Here is a 13,974-nt window from a genome sequence, read left to right on the forward strand (position 1 = left end):
CTTCTGCGATCAACCTCAGACTTCCTCAAAAATTCTTCTCCAAGGGGAAACAGTTCTTACAGATCACAAGGACTTTTTTTTTTTTTTTTTTTTTTTTTTTTAATTTCTTTCAGATATCTAGAGGGGATGTCCAAACAGTTCCTCTGCTGGGAGCTGCCTTGTTTTCTTTTCATAAGGAAATTTTCCAGCACATAAGTTGGTAGAATGATGTCACTCTAGCTGCCCCTGTTTTTTTTTTTTAAATGACAGAATACACTGGAAGAGATGCTTCTGCTAAATCATGACTACCTATGCGAAGAACTACATGCTGTAAGTTCCCGATTAGCCCTAAGCGCCGAGTCACACTGCCCTCCTGGTGTTATGAGCTGAGGGTTTACTTGTGGTTTCAGAAATGCCACTGCATATGGCCAACCTTTTCACAAACACTCTCCTGTTAGACAAACAGAAAAAAAGGCTGAGAGGGGATTTCAGGAGGCTGGCATTTCACCAGTCAAGAGGGAGGTTCTTGCAGTGCCAATTTTTGATGCCCTTCATGCTGACCCACAGCACCCTATGATCAATGATATCTCTGTTGAGATCAGTGCAGGAGAGGGGGGTGGGAAATAATAATACAAGAGAGGGGAGGTGCTACCACTGCAGGCGGTTAGAGAAATGGGAGGGACCCGACTGATGTGATGGGAGGAGCACTGGCTCCTACACGTAGGGATTTTCCCTGTGACATGGGGCACCTCGAGATAAGTTCTGGGGGGGATTCCCCAGCCTGTCTCCAGAAATATCACTCTCGAAGCAGTAGCAGTTTCACTCTGCTCTCACAGTCTGTCCTGTGAAGAGGCACAGTGCTGCTGCTCTGTGATTTGAAGCAATGAAAGCCATGTCTACAGCAGCCTACGCTCTGGTCGTCACCCTGTGCAATGGTAAGTGGGGAGCATCACACTTTTCACACTTTTCTACGCTTGTGGGGCTATGTTTTGGGAAGACGGGAAGCATTACATAGGCAATCACTTTTAAATGCAATGTGTACCTGTGCTTTGCAGTGTGGTGCTTGGTCCATGGGGCTGCTGTAGCTGGCCCAGATGTTGCTGTGAGATGTGATGAAGAAGCGCTGCTGCCCTGTAAAGTTCTTCAGGACTCCTTGGTCACCTACCAGACAGTGTCTTGGTACAAAGTAAGAAAAATCCTAAGTTACTTGAGCGGTCTGCTTTGCTTTCGTACCTGATACTGGCGTCTCTTGTACAAAAATGGGTTATTTTATGAAGTGGCATCCTCCTGTCAGGGCAGCAGAGATAAGGCAGCAATGAGAGCATTTGAGCTGATCACAGGGAACAGGAGTTTTCCATGTCATTGTAGACAGACTGAGCGTAATCCTTGAATTGCTCCTGGCCTGCTTTTCTATCTAACAATTGCTAGCCTGCAGGGATCAGAATTCAGGGGATGTCCCATGTACAGCCTGCCAAATATGACTCCAAAGAGGAGTCTTTCCAGGATTTTTCTTGAAACCTTACAACATTATTGATATTGTTGCTTGGTTAATCTTCCCCCAAACAGGAGATTATTTTTTTTCTTTTTTCTTTGAAATGGAAGAACTAAACAAATAACTGCATTTCTTCAGAAAGATTTGGCTAGTTGGGATGGGCATATTGGAAGAAAATGCAGACCGCAGACAGAGAGTAAGAACTTCTCAGTTATCTTCTTGTAGTCACAAAATAAAAGCCACATCTCAGCTGCCCTGGGTCAGAATCCCCATCTCCAATGCAGGAGTACCCTGCTTGCCATCTATTTGTGGGAGAGCTACAAGGGTCCATCGGCTAATGAGCAGAAAGCACTGCTAACCACTTTCAAGATGAAATTTCTTGTAAAGATAAACTAATTTGTCCACTGGTTGAACAAGCGGTGGCCGACTTGCTGCACAGCACTGTGTGCTTGCATCTCAGTGCATAGTTTCAGTTTACAGTGTGCCAAATTAACACACAGAAAGGATAGCTTTGCTGTGCCCCGTTCCTCACTCCCAGCCATGCATTCCTGCTGCTTGCTGTGGGCTAGCCCTGGTGGTCCTCTGGTTGCCTGCTAATCCAGCTTGCTGTTGATTGTTGTAATAGTGGAAGATCTATTTGGGAATTTAAAATGTTGTAGTTACAGAGTTATTTTCCCATCTGATGGGGGAGCAGTGGAAGGGAGGAAGGGGGAAATTATTCCCCCACAGTAAATAAATAAGCTGTGTCATTAGGTGGGGATTCTGTGGCTGAAACTTGCAATGCATCTGAATTTCAGTGTTGTTACAATAATAAGCATCAGCCTAACAACTAGATGATACCTGCAACCCAAAGGTGCCTACCTCTATCAGATCTGTTACAAACAAGTGTTGATGAGCCCCTCAGCAACTGCAGCATCTATAGTCTCCTTTTTCCAAGATGCTGGGTTCAATGCAGGTGAGAGACACAGAAGAGAGAACCTTTGGTTGAACATCACTGTGGAAGGTGGGGCAGACATCAATTTATTCTTGTTTGCCTTCTGCTTCAAAGGCTGGGTAAGGGCGTGTATTTTCCATACCTCTTTGCTTGCCCCAGTTTGGCTGTGTGCTGTTGTCCCCATCCCAGACTTCACAAGGAGGTTAGAGGAATGACAGGTTTTGACTAGGCTACCCAACACAGAATTAATCTCTTATTTAAAAACCAACAACTGAAGGAATAATCAATAAACACCACATTTACCCCCGAAGGGCTAATTAAAAGGTAATTCTGACAAATAGTACGAAATTTCAGACAATAAAGTTCAAACAGCTTTTAGGGTAAATCTTTTGTATGAGGTCACTTTGAAGTGTGCAATAAATGCAAGCAATTAACCTTTGCTCCTGCTGCTTTAAAAAAATTACGGTGACAACATTACAGTGCTGCACATGCAGCTGTTTGCACAGGGTGAATATGTGGTGAAAAAAAAAAACAACCTTTTTCCCCACTGGCACCTATGCATGCTCCAATCAATTCAGAGATACTTTTAAATAGCTTTATATGATATGCTTAAAAAAAGAAAAGAAAAACAAGAAGAAAAGAACAACAAACTGCCATTTTAAAGTACCTCCTGTGTCAGTTCTGTGTGAAGGAGTTAATACTCTGGTGTCAAAATCCAGCTGAAAGTAAAAAGGAAGCATTACATTTAACAGTTCCTTCGCTGTTGCTAACGCCGCGTACTGCAAATAGGCATGTATGTGTTTAACCTGTCAAACGCCCAGTATTCTTGGAGCCAGCAGGATTATTTGTAGGCACAAAATCAAGCGTGTGAGTAATCCTGTGCAGAATTAGGATCAAAGTCAGTCAAGCTCAGACAAAATGATTGTTACTTCGAAATATTTAAAGTAAGCATGCCTAGTGCATGGAGAAGGTAGAGGACCAAGTCCTCCTCCTCCTCCTCCAGCCTGCTGCAGGTCTCACCCCGTTCATTAAGTGGCCTTGAGAAAATTAGTGAGAAACTTTTCATAATGATGCTGCCCGCCAAGGGTGGTCCGTTCTGAGGGGTGTGGAGCAACCCGTGTGCCATAAAACTATCAGCATTGCAGATGTTTGCCAACTGAGAAATGAAAACTAGGGCATTTTTGCAAAAGCACACAGGCATTGGCAATTGCATGTGGAAATACTGGTTTGAATGTCTATGGCCCATCTATGAAATGAGAGTCTGGGCAATGAAACTTTAGCTAGCGTTCTGCCTCACAGAGCTATTGGAAACTGAACAGTTTCTCTTTGTATAGTACATTGAAAATGAGAACCACTTCATAAAAATGTATAATTATCACTTTATATCCAGTTCGAAAATCAAGTTGAAACACACAAATGAAGTCCCACTGGATATTTAGCTATGTTGCTCATGTAGTACTCAGAACAGTCTTAATTTAAAACAAATTTTGAGGAAGAGGATAGAAGGCTATACTACAGTGGAGAGAAGTCTGTTAACTTTATAACACTTCCCCGAAAAATATAAAATTGTGGCAGAATTAGAGGGGGAAGTCAAATTACAAAATGAAGAGAAACTTTATAGATGTTTAACATTAATCTCACCTTCCTTCATAGGAAATTACTTTTGCAAAATGTGCATAGTTATTATCTATTAGCATAGGTAAATAGTTGCTAAATTGCTTCAATCTATTTTGTAACCTACCCAAAGAAACACAGTCAAACTCAGACATCTATCTGGCTTCAGGTGGCTCCTACGCGTTCATGACTTAGGCAGGAAGAGAGCAGTGGAAGTGATTTCATGACCAAAACATTTCTGTTGTCTGACCTGAGCTAGGGCATCCTACACAATAGCAAGGCTGTTTGCATGAGTCAGAGGGCTTTTCCAGTGGGGCTGGCTAATGCCAATTCCTTTACTGCTGCTTTGGGTTTGTTTTGTTTTTGTTATTTTTCTCTAAAGCACAGGCAGAATTCAGTCACATGTGCCCCAAACTTATATCAATTTTAGAGAAAAAAAACTTTTTTTCCTTCAGATTTAATGCTCATATCTCTACATGACACCATATAGGAACCATATGGATGCACCTTCAGTGCTAATCAAATGTGAAAGTGCTTTTGTGCTGCAAAATGTACCTATTAAGTGGTTTCAGCTCAGTTGCAATTCATTATATGTTGGCTATCAGGCATTGCCAGAATTCTAGATATTTTACTTTCAGAAAATAAATTCCTTCTGGCTGCATATAGAGTTTTTAGATCTCTTTAGCAGTCAGAAATTTCAACTTGGCCTTTATTCTTGGTAAATTTTAAACAAAACTATTTTTACGATCATCCCACCCTCAGAAAAAAAAAAATAAAAATTGTGTTAATACATTCCACCTTTAAACTTACATCAGTTTTGGGCCTGGACCATTTTGCTTCAAATAAAAATTTGCTTTTATAGGAAAAGTGGATTGTATTGGCAGTTTGATTTACCTGGGAGCCAAAGTGCCACCTTAATCTGGGAAAAGTGTGATGAGAAAAGGTGTTTAATGAGAGCAAAGAACATAAATTGACTTAAAATCAGCTTGCTTTCACACATACATGATAAAATTAAGTTTTAATTGATTAGTTGGGTGCAAGTGCTACAGCATGGGTGAACTGCCTTTGTTTAGTGGCAAATCTTGGAAGCATTGTTCTACTTATTTCTCAGAATTCATCCAGTCAGAAAACAGAAATATATCAGCTCAGCAGTATTTTCAGTCATACCTATCCCATTTTAATATCCACAGTATCACCACTCTTAACCAATACGTTCCAGGCCAGGAGAAACTTACAGGAATCAGTCAACTGGCTAGAGAATACATATAAGAAAATCATAACCTCTTTAGACCAAATGTTTCCAAGCTTTTGGGAAGTGGAAAATCTTTCTGTTAAACTCACAAAAATAAGGCAGCTAGAGAAGGGTTCTCAGTTCCGCGTCCAGTTGTGTTTTGAATAAGTCCAAGGATGGAGACTCCACAACCTGTGCCAGTTCAACCACCCTTGCAGTAAAAAAAGGCTTTCTTATGTTGAAGTTGAATGTCCTGAGTTTCAGTTTGTGCCCATTGCCTCTTGTCTTGTCATTGAAGGCCACTGAGAAGATTCTGCCTCTGTTTTCTTTATCCTGCCCTCTCCCCCCCCAAGGGGTGTTTATACATAGCAGGATGCCTCAAGCCTTGTGTACTCCAAGTTGAAGAGTCCCCACTCTCTCAGCTTCAATTTGAACATCAGATACTCTGAGTCCTTAATTAACTTTGAGGCCCTTTGCTGAACCTGCTCCAGCATGTCCTAGGGCGTCCCAGGAGGCTGTTCACATTCTTTGCAAGAAGGGCTCATCACCAGCTCCTGGTCACCTTGGCAGCCACCAGGACTCTCAGGTCTTAATTCTGGTCCTTGCTAGCTTCTGGTCCCTGTATATGTGACAAGGGCAAAACAACAGAAAAACCCCACATAAACTTACATTTCTTTTTCTCTGTTTAATGTTCTCAATGGAGAGTTTTATGCAAATAAGCAGAGTGATAGTGCCTGCCTACAGGTCCTCACTTCGCAGCAAAACTCATGCTTCAGTTGTCCCCGGCAGACAACATGGTTTTGAGACCCTTTCAATGCAAATAGGCTCAGTAGTGTTCTGATGGGCACCCACAGGTCTCATGATTTGTTTTTTGGATTTTGGTAAAGCCACTAACAATGAAGGTGGCAGCAGGAAAAGCCCAACTCCCCTTCCTCCTGCTGGAGGTGGTGAGCAGGGGGAGGCAGCATGCTGTGGCTCACTCGCCAGCATAGCAGAAGGGAAATGAAACACAGACATAGGCAGAAAGCATTTTGTTACTGATTAAAGGAGAGGATGGTCCCTACACAAGTGGATTGACGTCACCAACAGCATTTGCTTCGATCCCTCTGAGCTCACGGGGAATTAATTGGGTGAAACCCCTAGAAATTACCTCCGGCTGTTCCTTCACCTGGAGGAGACTTGGCATGAATTGGTGCTGGGTGATCATAGGCACCTGAGCCACAAATGATCTGTCTGGTGAGAGCCTGCCAAGTAATTTACAAGGGGGTGGCAAACACAGTGGCATTTTTGTAATTTTAATTTGGTTTGGGGAAAAAGTAAGCTTGAACAGAGCTAGAGGCAGACTGCTGAATGCTTCTAGGACTTCCCTTTAAATGACTGGGCCATCCTGTGAAAACTTGCTCAGTTGTTTCCTTGCTACTTGTGGAATTTAAAAGGGGAGGGCTTGATGCTTTTTGATGAGGTAGCAGGAGATGAGATTGAAATGGAGAAAAGCTTGGTTCAAGTGTCAGGGCAAGGATCGCTGTGGTCTTTGAGTAAGAATGGATGTGCTGCATGTAGAGGCTGGGAAAATGCCACCAGATGTCTCTGTAGCCTCAGAAATGTAAGGGAGGCTGCCGGGCACATGGTCAACACCAGGCCTGCCTGCCTTTGCTCCCCACTGAAGGGGAGATTTAATGGAGAAGAAGCAGCACACAAACCCAGAATTAAACCTGTGCCCATGAACCTTTCCTCCTCCATCCCGACGGCAAAGGTTCATGAACCCCCATCCAGGTCACTCCTGGTTTCTCCCCAAGTGAGGGAGCCAGATTAGGCCACACAGTAACTTTGTCTTCTATTTTGGGGACAGGCATGTAGTTCATGCAGCCCTGAGGACGGTGCTTTGCCTTACACAGAGGGAGTCCTTCTGGCTTGCCTGTCCCCATGGTACTGTCACAGTACTTGTGACTGTAATTATGCTTAAACCAAGCTCCTCAGAAAGCTTTGGAGGCAATAATCAAATCTCAGTGCCCCCATAAAAATAAGGAAGATAAATAATCCAAAATCTCACTGGGAATAAGTGCACAGTCAGGCATAGGATATGTGGACTTCATTTGCTTCTCCCTTATACCAGCAGTTATTACAATTGCATACAGAACGATCAAAGTGTTTTTTGATCCCCAAGTCTCAGCCACAAGAAATCACTGTGTCATTTACCATCCAGGACAGCAATTATTTAAGCTATCAGTAATGTATTTATTTATTTATTTATTGGTAAATAAAACAAAAAAAAAAAAAAAAGAAAACAAACCATCAAACAAAAATCCAGGGCAGCCAGGCTTGTTCTCCTTAGTGCCCTATGGGCAGTTTTATATTTCAGTGAGGAAGGGGATGGTAAAGGAAGCGAGAATGGTGAAAATTAGATCTGAGGGAGGTCAACTCTATCCACTTAACTGCTATTGACCCACTTGTAACCAGACCTGGACCCAGCCCATGCACTAGGATTGCTCTGGCTGCCGCTCTGACAATGTGCAGGGCCTGAAGGTATTTCAGTCCCAGTAGCAAAGTGAAGTCCTGACAGCCTGAAAACCACCATAGGTACTGCTCATCTCTTAGCTGCCTGGGATTGAGCATAATCAGAAAGAGAAGCTGGGGTAATTTTATGGGGGGATTAAGAGGAAGAAGGTACTTTCTTCCCTCTTGCTGTATATAGCGTGGAAAGTCCCAGGGAATTACTGCTCCTTGTTTCAGTTGATGTGCTTAAAAAACCAAAAAGACAAAAAACACACACAAAACTTTCTGAGAAAGGACCTTAATAATTAGGAAAATCTTGTACTTTTGTCTAATTCCCCAGTTCCTGAAAAGTTCCCCAACTGGTATTTTACACCACTTTTTGTTTTCAAAGAACAAAAGCATGACAGAGCATCAGGCCCATATTTCTCTCCAGATTCCCAAGTATGCTTTCTTCATGCAAACACATGAAAGAGAAACCAGATACTCCTAGCCTTGTGTTAATTTTAATAACTTACAGTGTAACTGCTATACCCTGATGCAGTAGCTATACTGGCAGTAAGTAAGCAAAGACATGCAACCCAAAAATATGCCTATTAAAATAAAATAATAAATAATAATAAAAAAGCTTTGCCTTACGTTAGTTATAGCTTTGGCTGAAAAGCTGAGCCTTGGACTGTGTGAGCTAGCTCTGGTCCACAGAAAGCCTGAATTCATTACCAGGAAACCTTCACAGAGGGCAGGCTGCCTCAAATCCCAGGGAGCAGCATCAATGAATAAGAATGGACACGGGCTAATTCAAACCCTTCTCCCATCTTTCAAATCAAGTTAGGGATTCCTCTCTTCTTTGTGGTTCCCAGCCAATTGTCATTTTCAGCGCATCCTATTGCCCCGCAGTACGAGCTGTTCTGGGAATACGCTTCATTCCTCCAGCAGCCTCTCAGCAACGCCAAGGAATGTAGCTCTTCTGGTTACAATTAAGAAATTCAACATACAAACGCTCCCAAAGCACACCAAAAACCTGCTTGTGACCTTCACGCAACTGCATCCAAAGGAGTCAAAGCAATTTGTGCTCTGTGGTTCCAACAAAGAGCTGAGGGGAGAGGGGCGCTCCCACTCCTCCAGAGAGGCCCCGTGGTTTCAGGCACTGGGGTCACAAAAGCTGGTGTAAGGCAGCACAAACCCCAGGCCTGCACTCCCTGCCACGCTCTCCTGGGGAAGCCTGGTCCCTGAAGCCACCTCTCACAGCGGGGTAGGCCACCACCTTCTGCCGCAGCTCCCTCCCTGTGGGCTGTCTTTCCCTCCTGGAACCATGCTGGGGCCTCTGCTCAGAGGCTTTGAGAGCACATTTCTACCACTGCCTTTCACCACGTAGCATCTCGGCCAGCATTTTGTCCAAGTGAGGCAAATTACGAATAGTTCTGCAAGTGCTCGTAAGCACTCACTTTCTTAAATGCAGTGTTTATTTAAGGAAAAAAAAAATCAAGTACTTTTGGGTTGGAATGTGAATGTATTGGATGCTTTTGAGCTTCTTTCCCCACCTCGCTTCAGCCTCTGCATTTTCAGTCATACATGTAAGCCAGCTTTAAAACTCTTTCTCCTAAAGCTTGGGATGATGTGGTTGCCCACGACAAGAAACATATTTGTGTTTTCCAGATGGCTGGAGATGGTGATGGAGTAGCGTGGAAAATCCTTGATGTGGAATCTCATTATCCGAAAGGACTTGGAGGGTCCCTGGAGCTCACCAATGACACCTTTTCGCTGAGGATCAGAAATGCTACCAGCCAAAACAGTGGCACATACAAATGCACTTGGGGGGAACAAGGAGGAGAACACAATCTAAGTGGCACCGTCACACTAAAAGTAACAGGTATAGTTATGGTTCTTAACTGCTCCATGGTCTGCGTGGCATTTCACAAAAACAACAGTTCAAAAATATTTTACAGAACAGTGTAACACTTTGTGTTTTACATTTTAGGTTGCCCTGGAATAGAAGATGAAAAACTAAGAAAATACAAAGCTGAGCTTTTCATGCTGACTTGCCTCGGGATTTTTTACTTGCTGCTCATCTTTTTTACCTGTGTAAGTAATTCTCTTTATCACAAACATAACAACTAACCCAAATCACCAGAAATGCCCTGCTTGTTTTCTCTGCCTGCACCACCTTAACAAAGCCAGTCAGAAGTTGGCCATCATACTAATTTATGACCGTATCCTTTAAATACTCACACAGTATTTTTGAAACCAGACAGAAACTCAGGTGCACAAGTAACACAGGATGGAGCCCCAAAGAGATAAAACATTTCACTCCACCCTGAGCTAACCTAAAACAGACAGTTATTTTCCTGCACCCTGCTGCTCATTTCTGCTTCCAGTTACTCCAAGTGCAAGTTGTTCTCTGGTTCAAGAGTTTAACAGCCCTTCTGGTTTGGTACTTGGGAGCAGAATTTGCCCAGACAGAGGCGCAGACATCTGGGATCCTCTCCCCACCCCTGACACTGCTTTGTGTGACAGCCTAGTGAACAAATTCAAGTCCACCTATTTTTTGCTTCAGGTCCTACACCTAAAACAGCAACAATCCCATGTCAGATGGGCATTTTTTGTCAAGTTCTTTGTTCTTAAACTTCTGCTTTAAGATCTTTCAGGGAGAGTTAATCTGGAATTGTAAATTAACATTACAAGCAAAGGCAGACATTAATAGTTCAGCAAAGCATGCCATCCATTTCCTTAGATTCACTTGGCAAAAAGCTGATGAGCGTACTGAACAGAAAAGCACTAGTGTAGAATCATCAGATGAATACATTGCAACATAAATACCCATTCCTCTTTGGAGGTTTTATCTCTACCCTTAATTCTTACTGGTAGTTCTGGAGAAGGTTAGGAGAAGAGCAAACACAGGAGCAAACGCGTGCCGTGTCTGTGATAGCAGGGAAGTCCCCCCATCCCCTCATCGTGCACAAAACTCAGGAGGCCTCTGTTTTATGACTTAGAGGCGTCATGGGCTTTGGGTTTCAGAGCAGTGCAAAGACTAGCTACATCTCCAAACAATGGGTTTGTTCTGCTTTCCCCTTCCTCTGAGATTGCAATGAGATGGAGCTACAGGTAGGCGTTATTAAAACCAAAACAACCCCAACAATTTGGGAGGCCAAATTTAACTTTTGTTGCCTATTTCATATTTGCCTTATTGTTTTGTTCATCAGCAGATGAATCATAACTGTTGATTGGAGAATATCTAATTAGCTGCAGCTAAATGTAGCTTTTCATGTACCTTCAGGGAGCAATTAAATTTATGCCTGTCTCCTTTTTAGATTGACAATCCTGCCAGTAATTTGTGCCATTCAGACTAAAGTTTGACAAGATAAATCTTGTAGGAATTTGTTAGGATGAAAGTATGAAAGCAAGGATATCACTCAGAAAAAGACAGATGCCTCAGTTCTGCTCAATGTCCTGAAAGAATTTCAGATCTCTGAAGAAATCTCCCTCTGAAGAAATTAGATAAAAAATGTCCAGTTTTAGTGGTGCTAAGAAAATAAAAATGAAAATAATAAAAAAAAAAAAGCAGAGCCATATCAGAAGATAAGCATTCTGATGGGATTACCTGTAACTTAGTCTTGGGTGAGAGTCCATTCTCAGGTATCAACATAGCTTTCATCAATGTTTAATATTGCTCTGTTCTCACAAAGGAGCTTCATTATTTAAAACGTCTGTTAAGTTCTTACAGGTTGCCTTGTCCTCCCTGTGCCTGATCTCCACTAAATTCAGAAGTGGCATTAAGTTTAAGAGTGGTGGCAGGACTTGGGCTTCACCTTGACAACTTGATGAAAATACTTTGGAGACAGGCCTGTATTGAGGACAGGTGCAAACACACTTAATGCAAAACCTACTCGTTTAAAAATTCGAATTAAATAGAAATTGCCCTCTGTGACTAAGGGTTTTGCCCTATAAAGCTTGCTCACTGCACAAGAAACAACAGCTTTTCTTTATGCTGGGTGCTTCTGTTGACAAATAAATTTAAAAGGTGTAATGAGCTATGGTTAGCAAGAAGAAAAAGCAAATTTTTTGAACTTTGAAAGTTTTGTGTTTCACAGGAACTCTCAATTTTAAACTTTCTTTTCTGATTTTTGTTCTAGACATGCCTAAGAAACGAGAGTATGTCTCCCAGTTATAAGAACAGCAAAGATGAGAAACACATGCTCACCCTCCTCAACGTACAAGAAATGAAAACTTTCCAGGTTTTAAATGGTGACAGCATGTGCAAAAATGGGGTTACGTCAAGCTCTGTCTAAGCTGATGCTGTTGATGGCACCATGGACTCATCAGTAAACATATGACGTGGGATGAGTAGCTGGGTGGTACGGAGAGGAGAGAAACAACGACATACGGCCTCTTCAGGACTGCCTGATGGCACGGGTAACCCGTCAGTGATGTGCTTGTGCTGGACAAGCCTTCAAAAAGCACTGGTACTCACTACAGTAACTTTTGGTGCTAGGTGGCTGACAAATGCCATTACAGCTACGCAATGGTATCATGAAGCTGTTAAAGAAGCTGGTATCAAGATTTCTCACTATGCCATGCAGCCCTCTTGTTCTGAGCAAGATGGACTACTCCTGTGATATGCGGACCAGGTTGTAGGGACACCATGGCAGTGCAAAGCCTGGGTATTAGGCCTGCCAGTGAACTAATAGTCCTGCAAAGGCAAACACCGCAGCTGCTGCAGTATTTTCAGAGAAGCTAAGTGTGCAGGGTTTTCTCTGTTCCGCACTACGAGACTGATCCTGGGTGCAGTTCCTGTACTGCAAATGAGATATGACTTGTACGACATTCAACTATGGTGAAGAGGTAGCTTCATAATGTTGTCCTGGATGATTCAAATCAACATGCATTTTTAAATCTTGGAGTGACAGACAGGCTGAAGTGTAGGAAGGGAGAAAATATTCTGGGAATCTTCTTGGACTGAGAGGGACTTTTTATCTCTGCAAGAGAAGGGTTGCACTTGCATAATGGGTCCATCTGTCATTTCCTAGAGATGTCCATAGATAGGTTAATCCATAGGGAGCTTCAAGAAGACTGTTAACCTTGAGGAAACAAAAATAAGAGGGGAGCAGCATGTGATGTTAAGGATACACAAAGATGGCTTACTTTGTGGTTTATAAAATAAGAAGCCAAATACATGAAATGAAGCCTATGTCAGTCAAATTACACCAGCGATGACCAAGTTCACGGCTTGGAAGAAATCAACCATCAGTATCTTTGGGATGATTTGGGTCAGCCAAGAGATACAGGAAGAGAAGACGGGGCAAATGAACTTCAGCTTCTGGTGTTGACAGTGTGTAGTTTATGTGAAACAAGGCTATGAGAGAAGCTGAACTCAGACACGCAGTATAAGAGAGAGAAGACTTATCCTTTTGGGCTGAGGAGGACAAGAGATGTTTTGGAGACTGAGATCAAGTAACCCCACTTCCTGTGCTGCCAGTGCAGAAGGTGAAGCAAGAAGGATCTACAGTGACAGTGGGTGTTTATGCCACCACATGAGAATTTGTGCCAAAACATCAGAATTTGCAGACACATGAGAACACAATCAATACCTTCTACAAAACAAACCAACCAAGAAAACAAAAACCCTTTGAAAGTTAAACTGCAGCTCTGGGATTTTTTTTTTTTTTATTGCAGTTCAGAATTCCTGGCTGTGACAAAGAGGCTCTTTCTATAATATTTCAACTAATTTTGAAGTGTTGATAGGAGGAAAGCACCATGCATCACTAAGTAGCTTCTCTGTGAGAGGGGTAGGTGTCTACGTTGATGGAGTCCAATGAGCTCCTGACCAGAAGAATGGTTACAAGGGATATGCAATTTACTTAGGGCATGGTGAATTAATGTCACATTTGCTTTTTTATAATCAATTTTTACATATAAACGTGTGTAACATACTTGAAATAAAAATTCAGAGGTAACCTACCATTTGTTTTTCTGTGTGCCACATATGGCAAATAATCCCAGCAATAATCCGTATCAATTGCATTTTATTTTACAACCAACTTAATTACATCAAATAATGTAGATGCCTGATCCAGCCTCTTCTGTGGGAGATGGCATGCATGTGTGAATAATTGATTAAGCAATGGATAATTTTATGCATTTCTAAGGAATTAAGATCATTTAAATTTTCCTCAAAATTTCACTTTCTGTCAAAAGTGCATTCAAAAACACCTGTCCCCTACTGACAGGCAAGACATT

General features: G+C 42.3%; 1 protein-coding gene across 1 annotated transcript; it reads left to right on the top strand.

The window, feature by feature from the left end:
- Positions 1 to 720: 720 nt before the first annotated feature.
- On the top strand, positions 721 to 13,696 carry CD83 (CD83 molecule). The gene is made up of 5 exons (XM_082752218.1): positions 721 to 914; positions 1,035 to 1,165; positions 9,397 to 9,610; positions 9,719 to 9,822; positions 11,871 to 13,696. Exons 1-5 carry the CDS (start codon positions 863 to 865, stop codon positions 12,024 to 12,026), a joined length of 657 nt encoding a protein of 218 aa, XP_082608344.1. The 5' UTR covers positions 721 to 862; the 3' UTR covers positions 12,027 to 13,696.
- Positions 13,697 to 13,974: the final 278 nt, after the last annotated feature.

The sequence above is a fragment of the Aythya marila genome (genome assembly GCF_965140915.1).
Source record: "Aythya marila genome assembly, chromosome: 2".
Lineage (NCBI taxonomy): Eukaryota > Metazoa > Chordata > Aves > Anseriformes > Anatidae > Aythya > Aythya marila.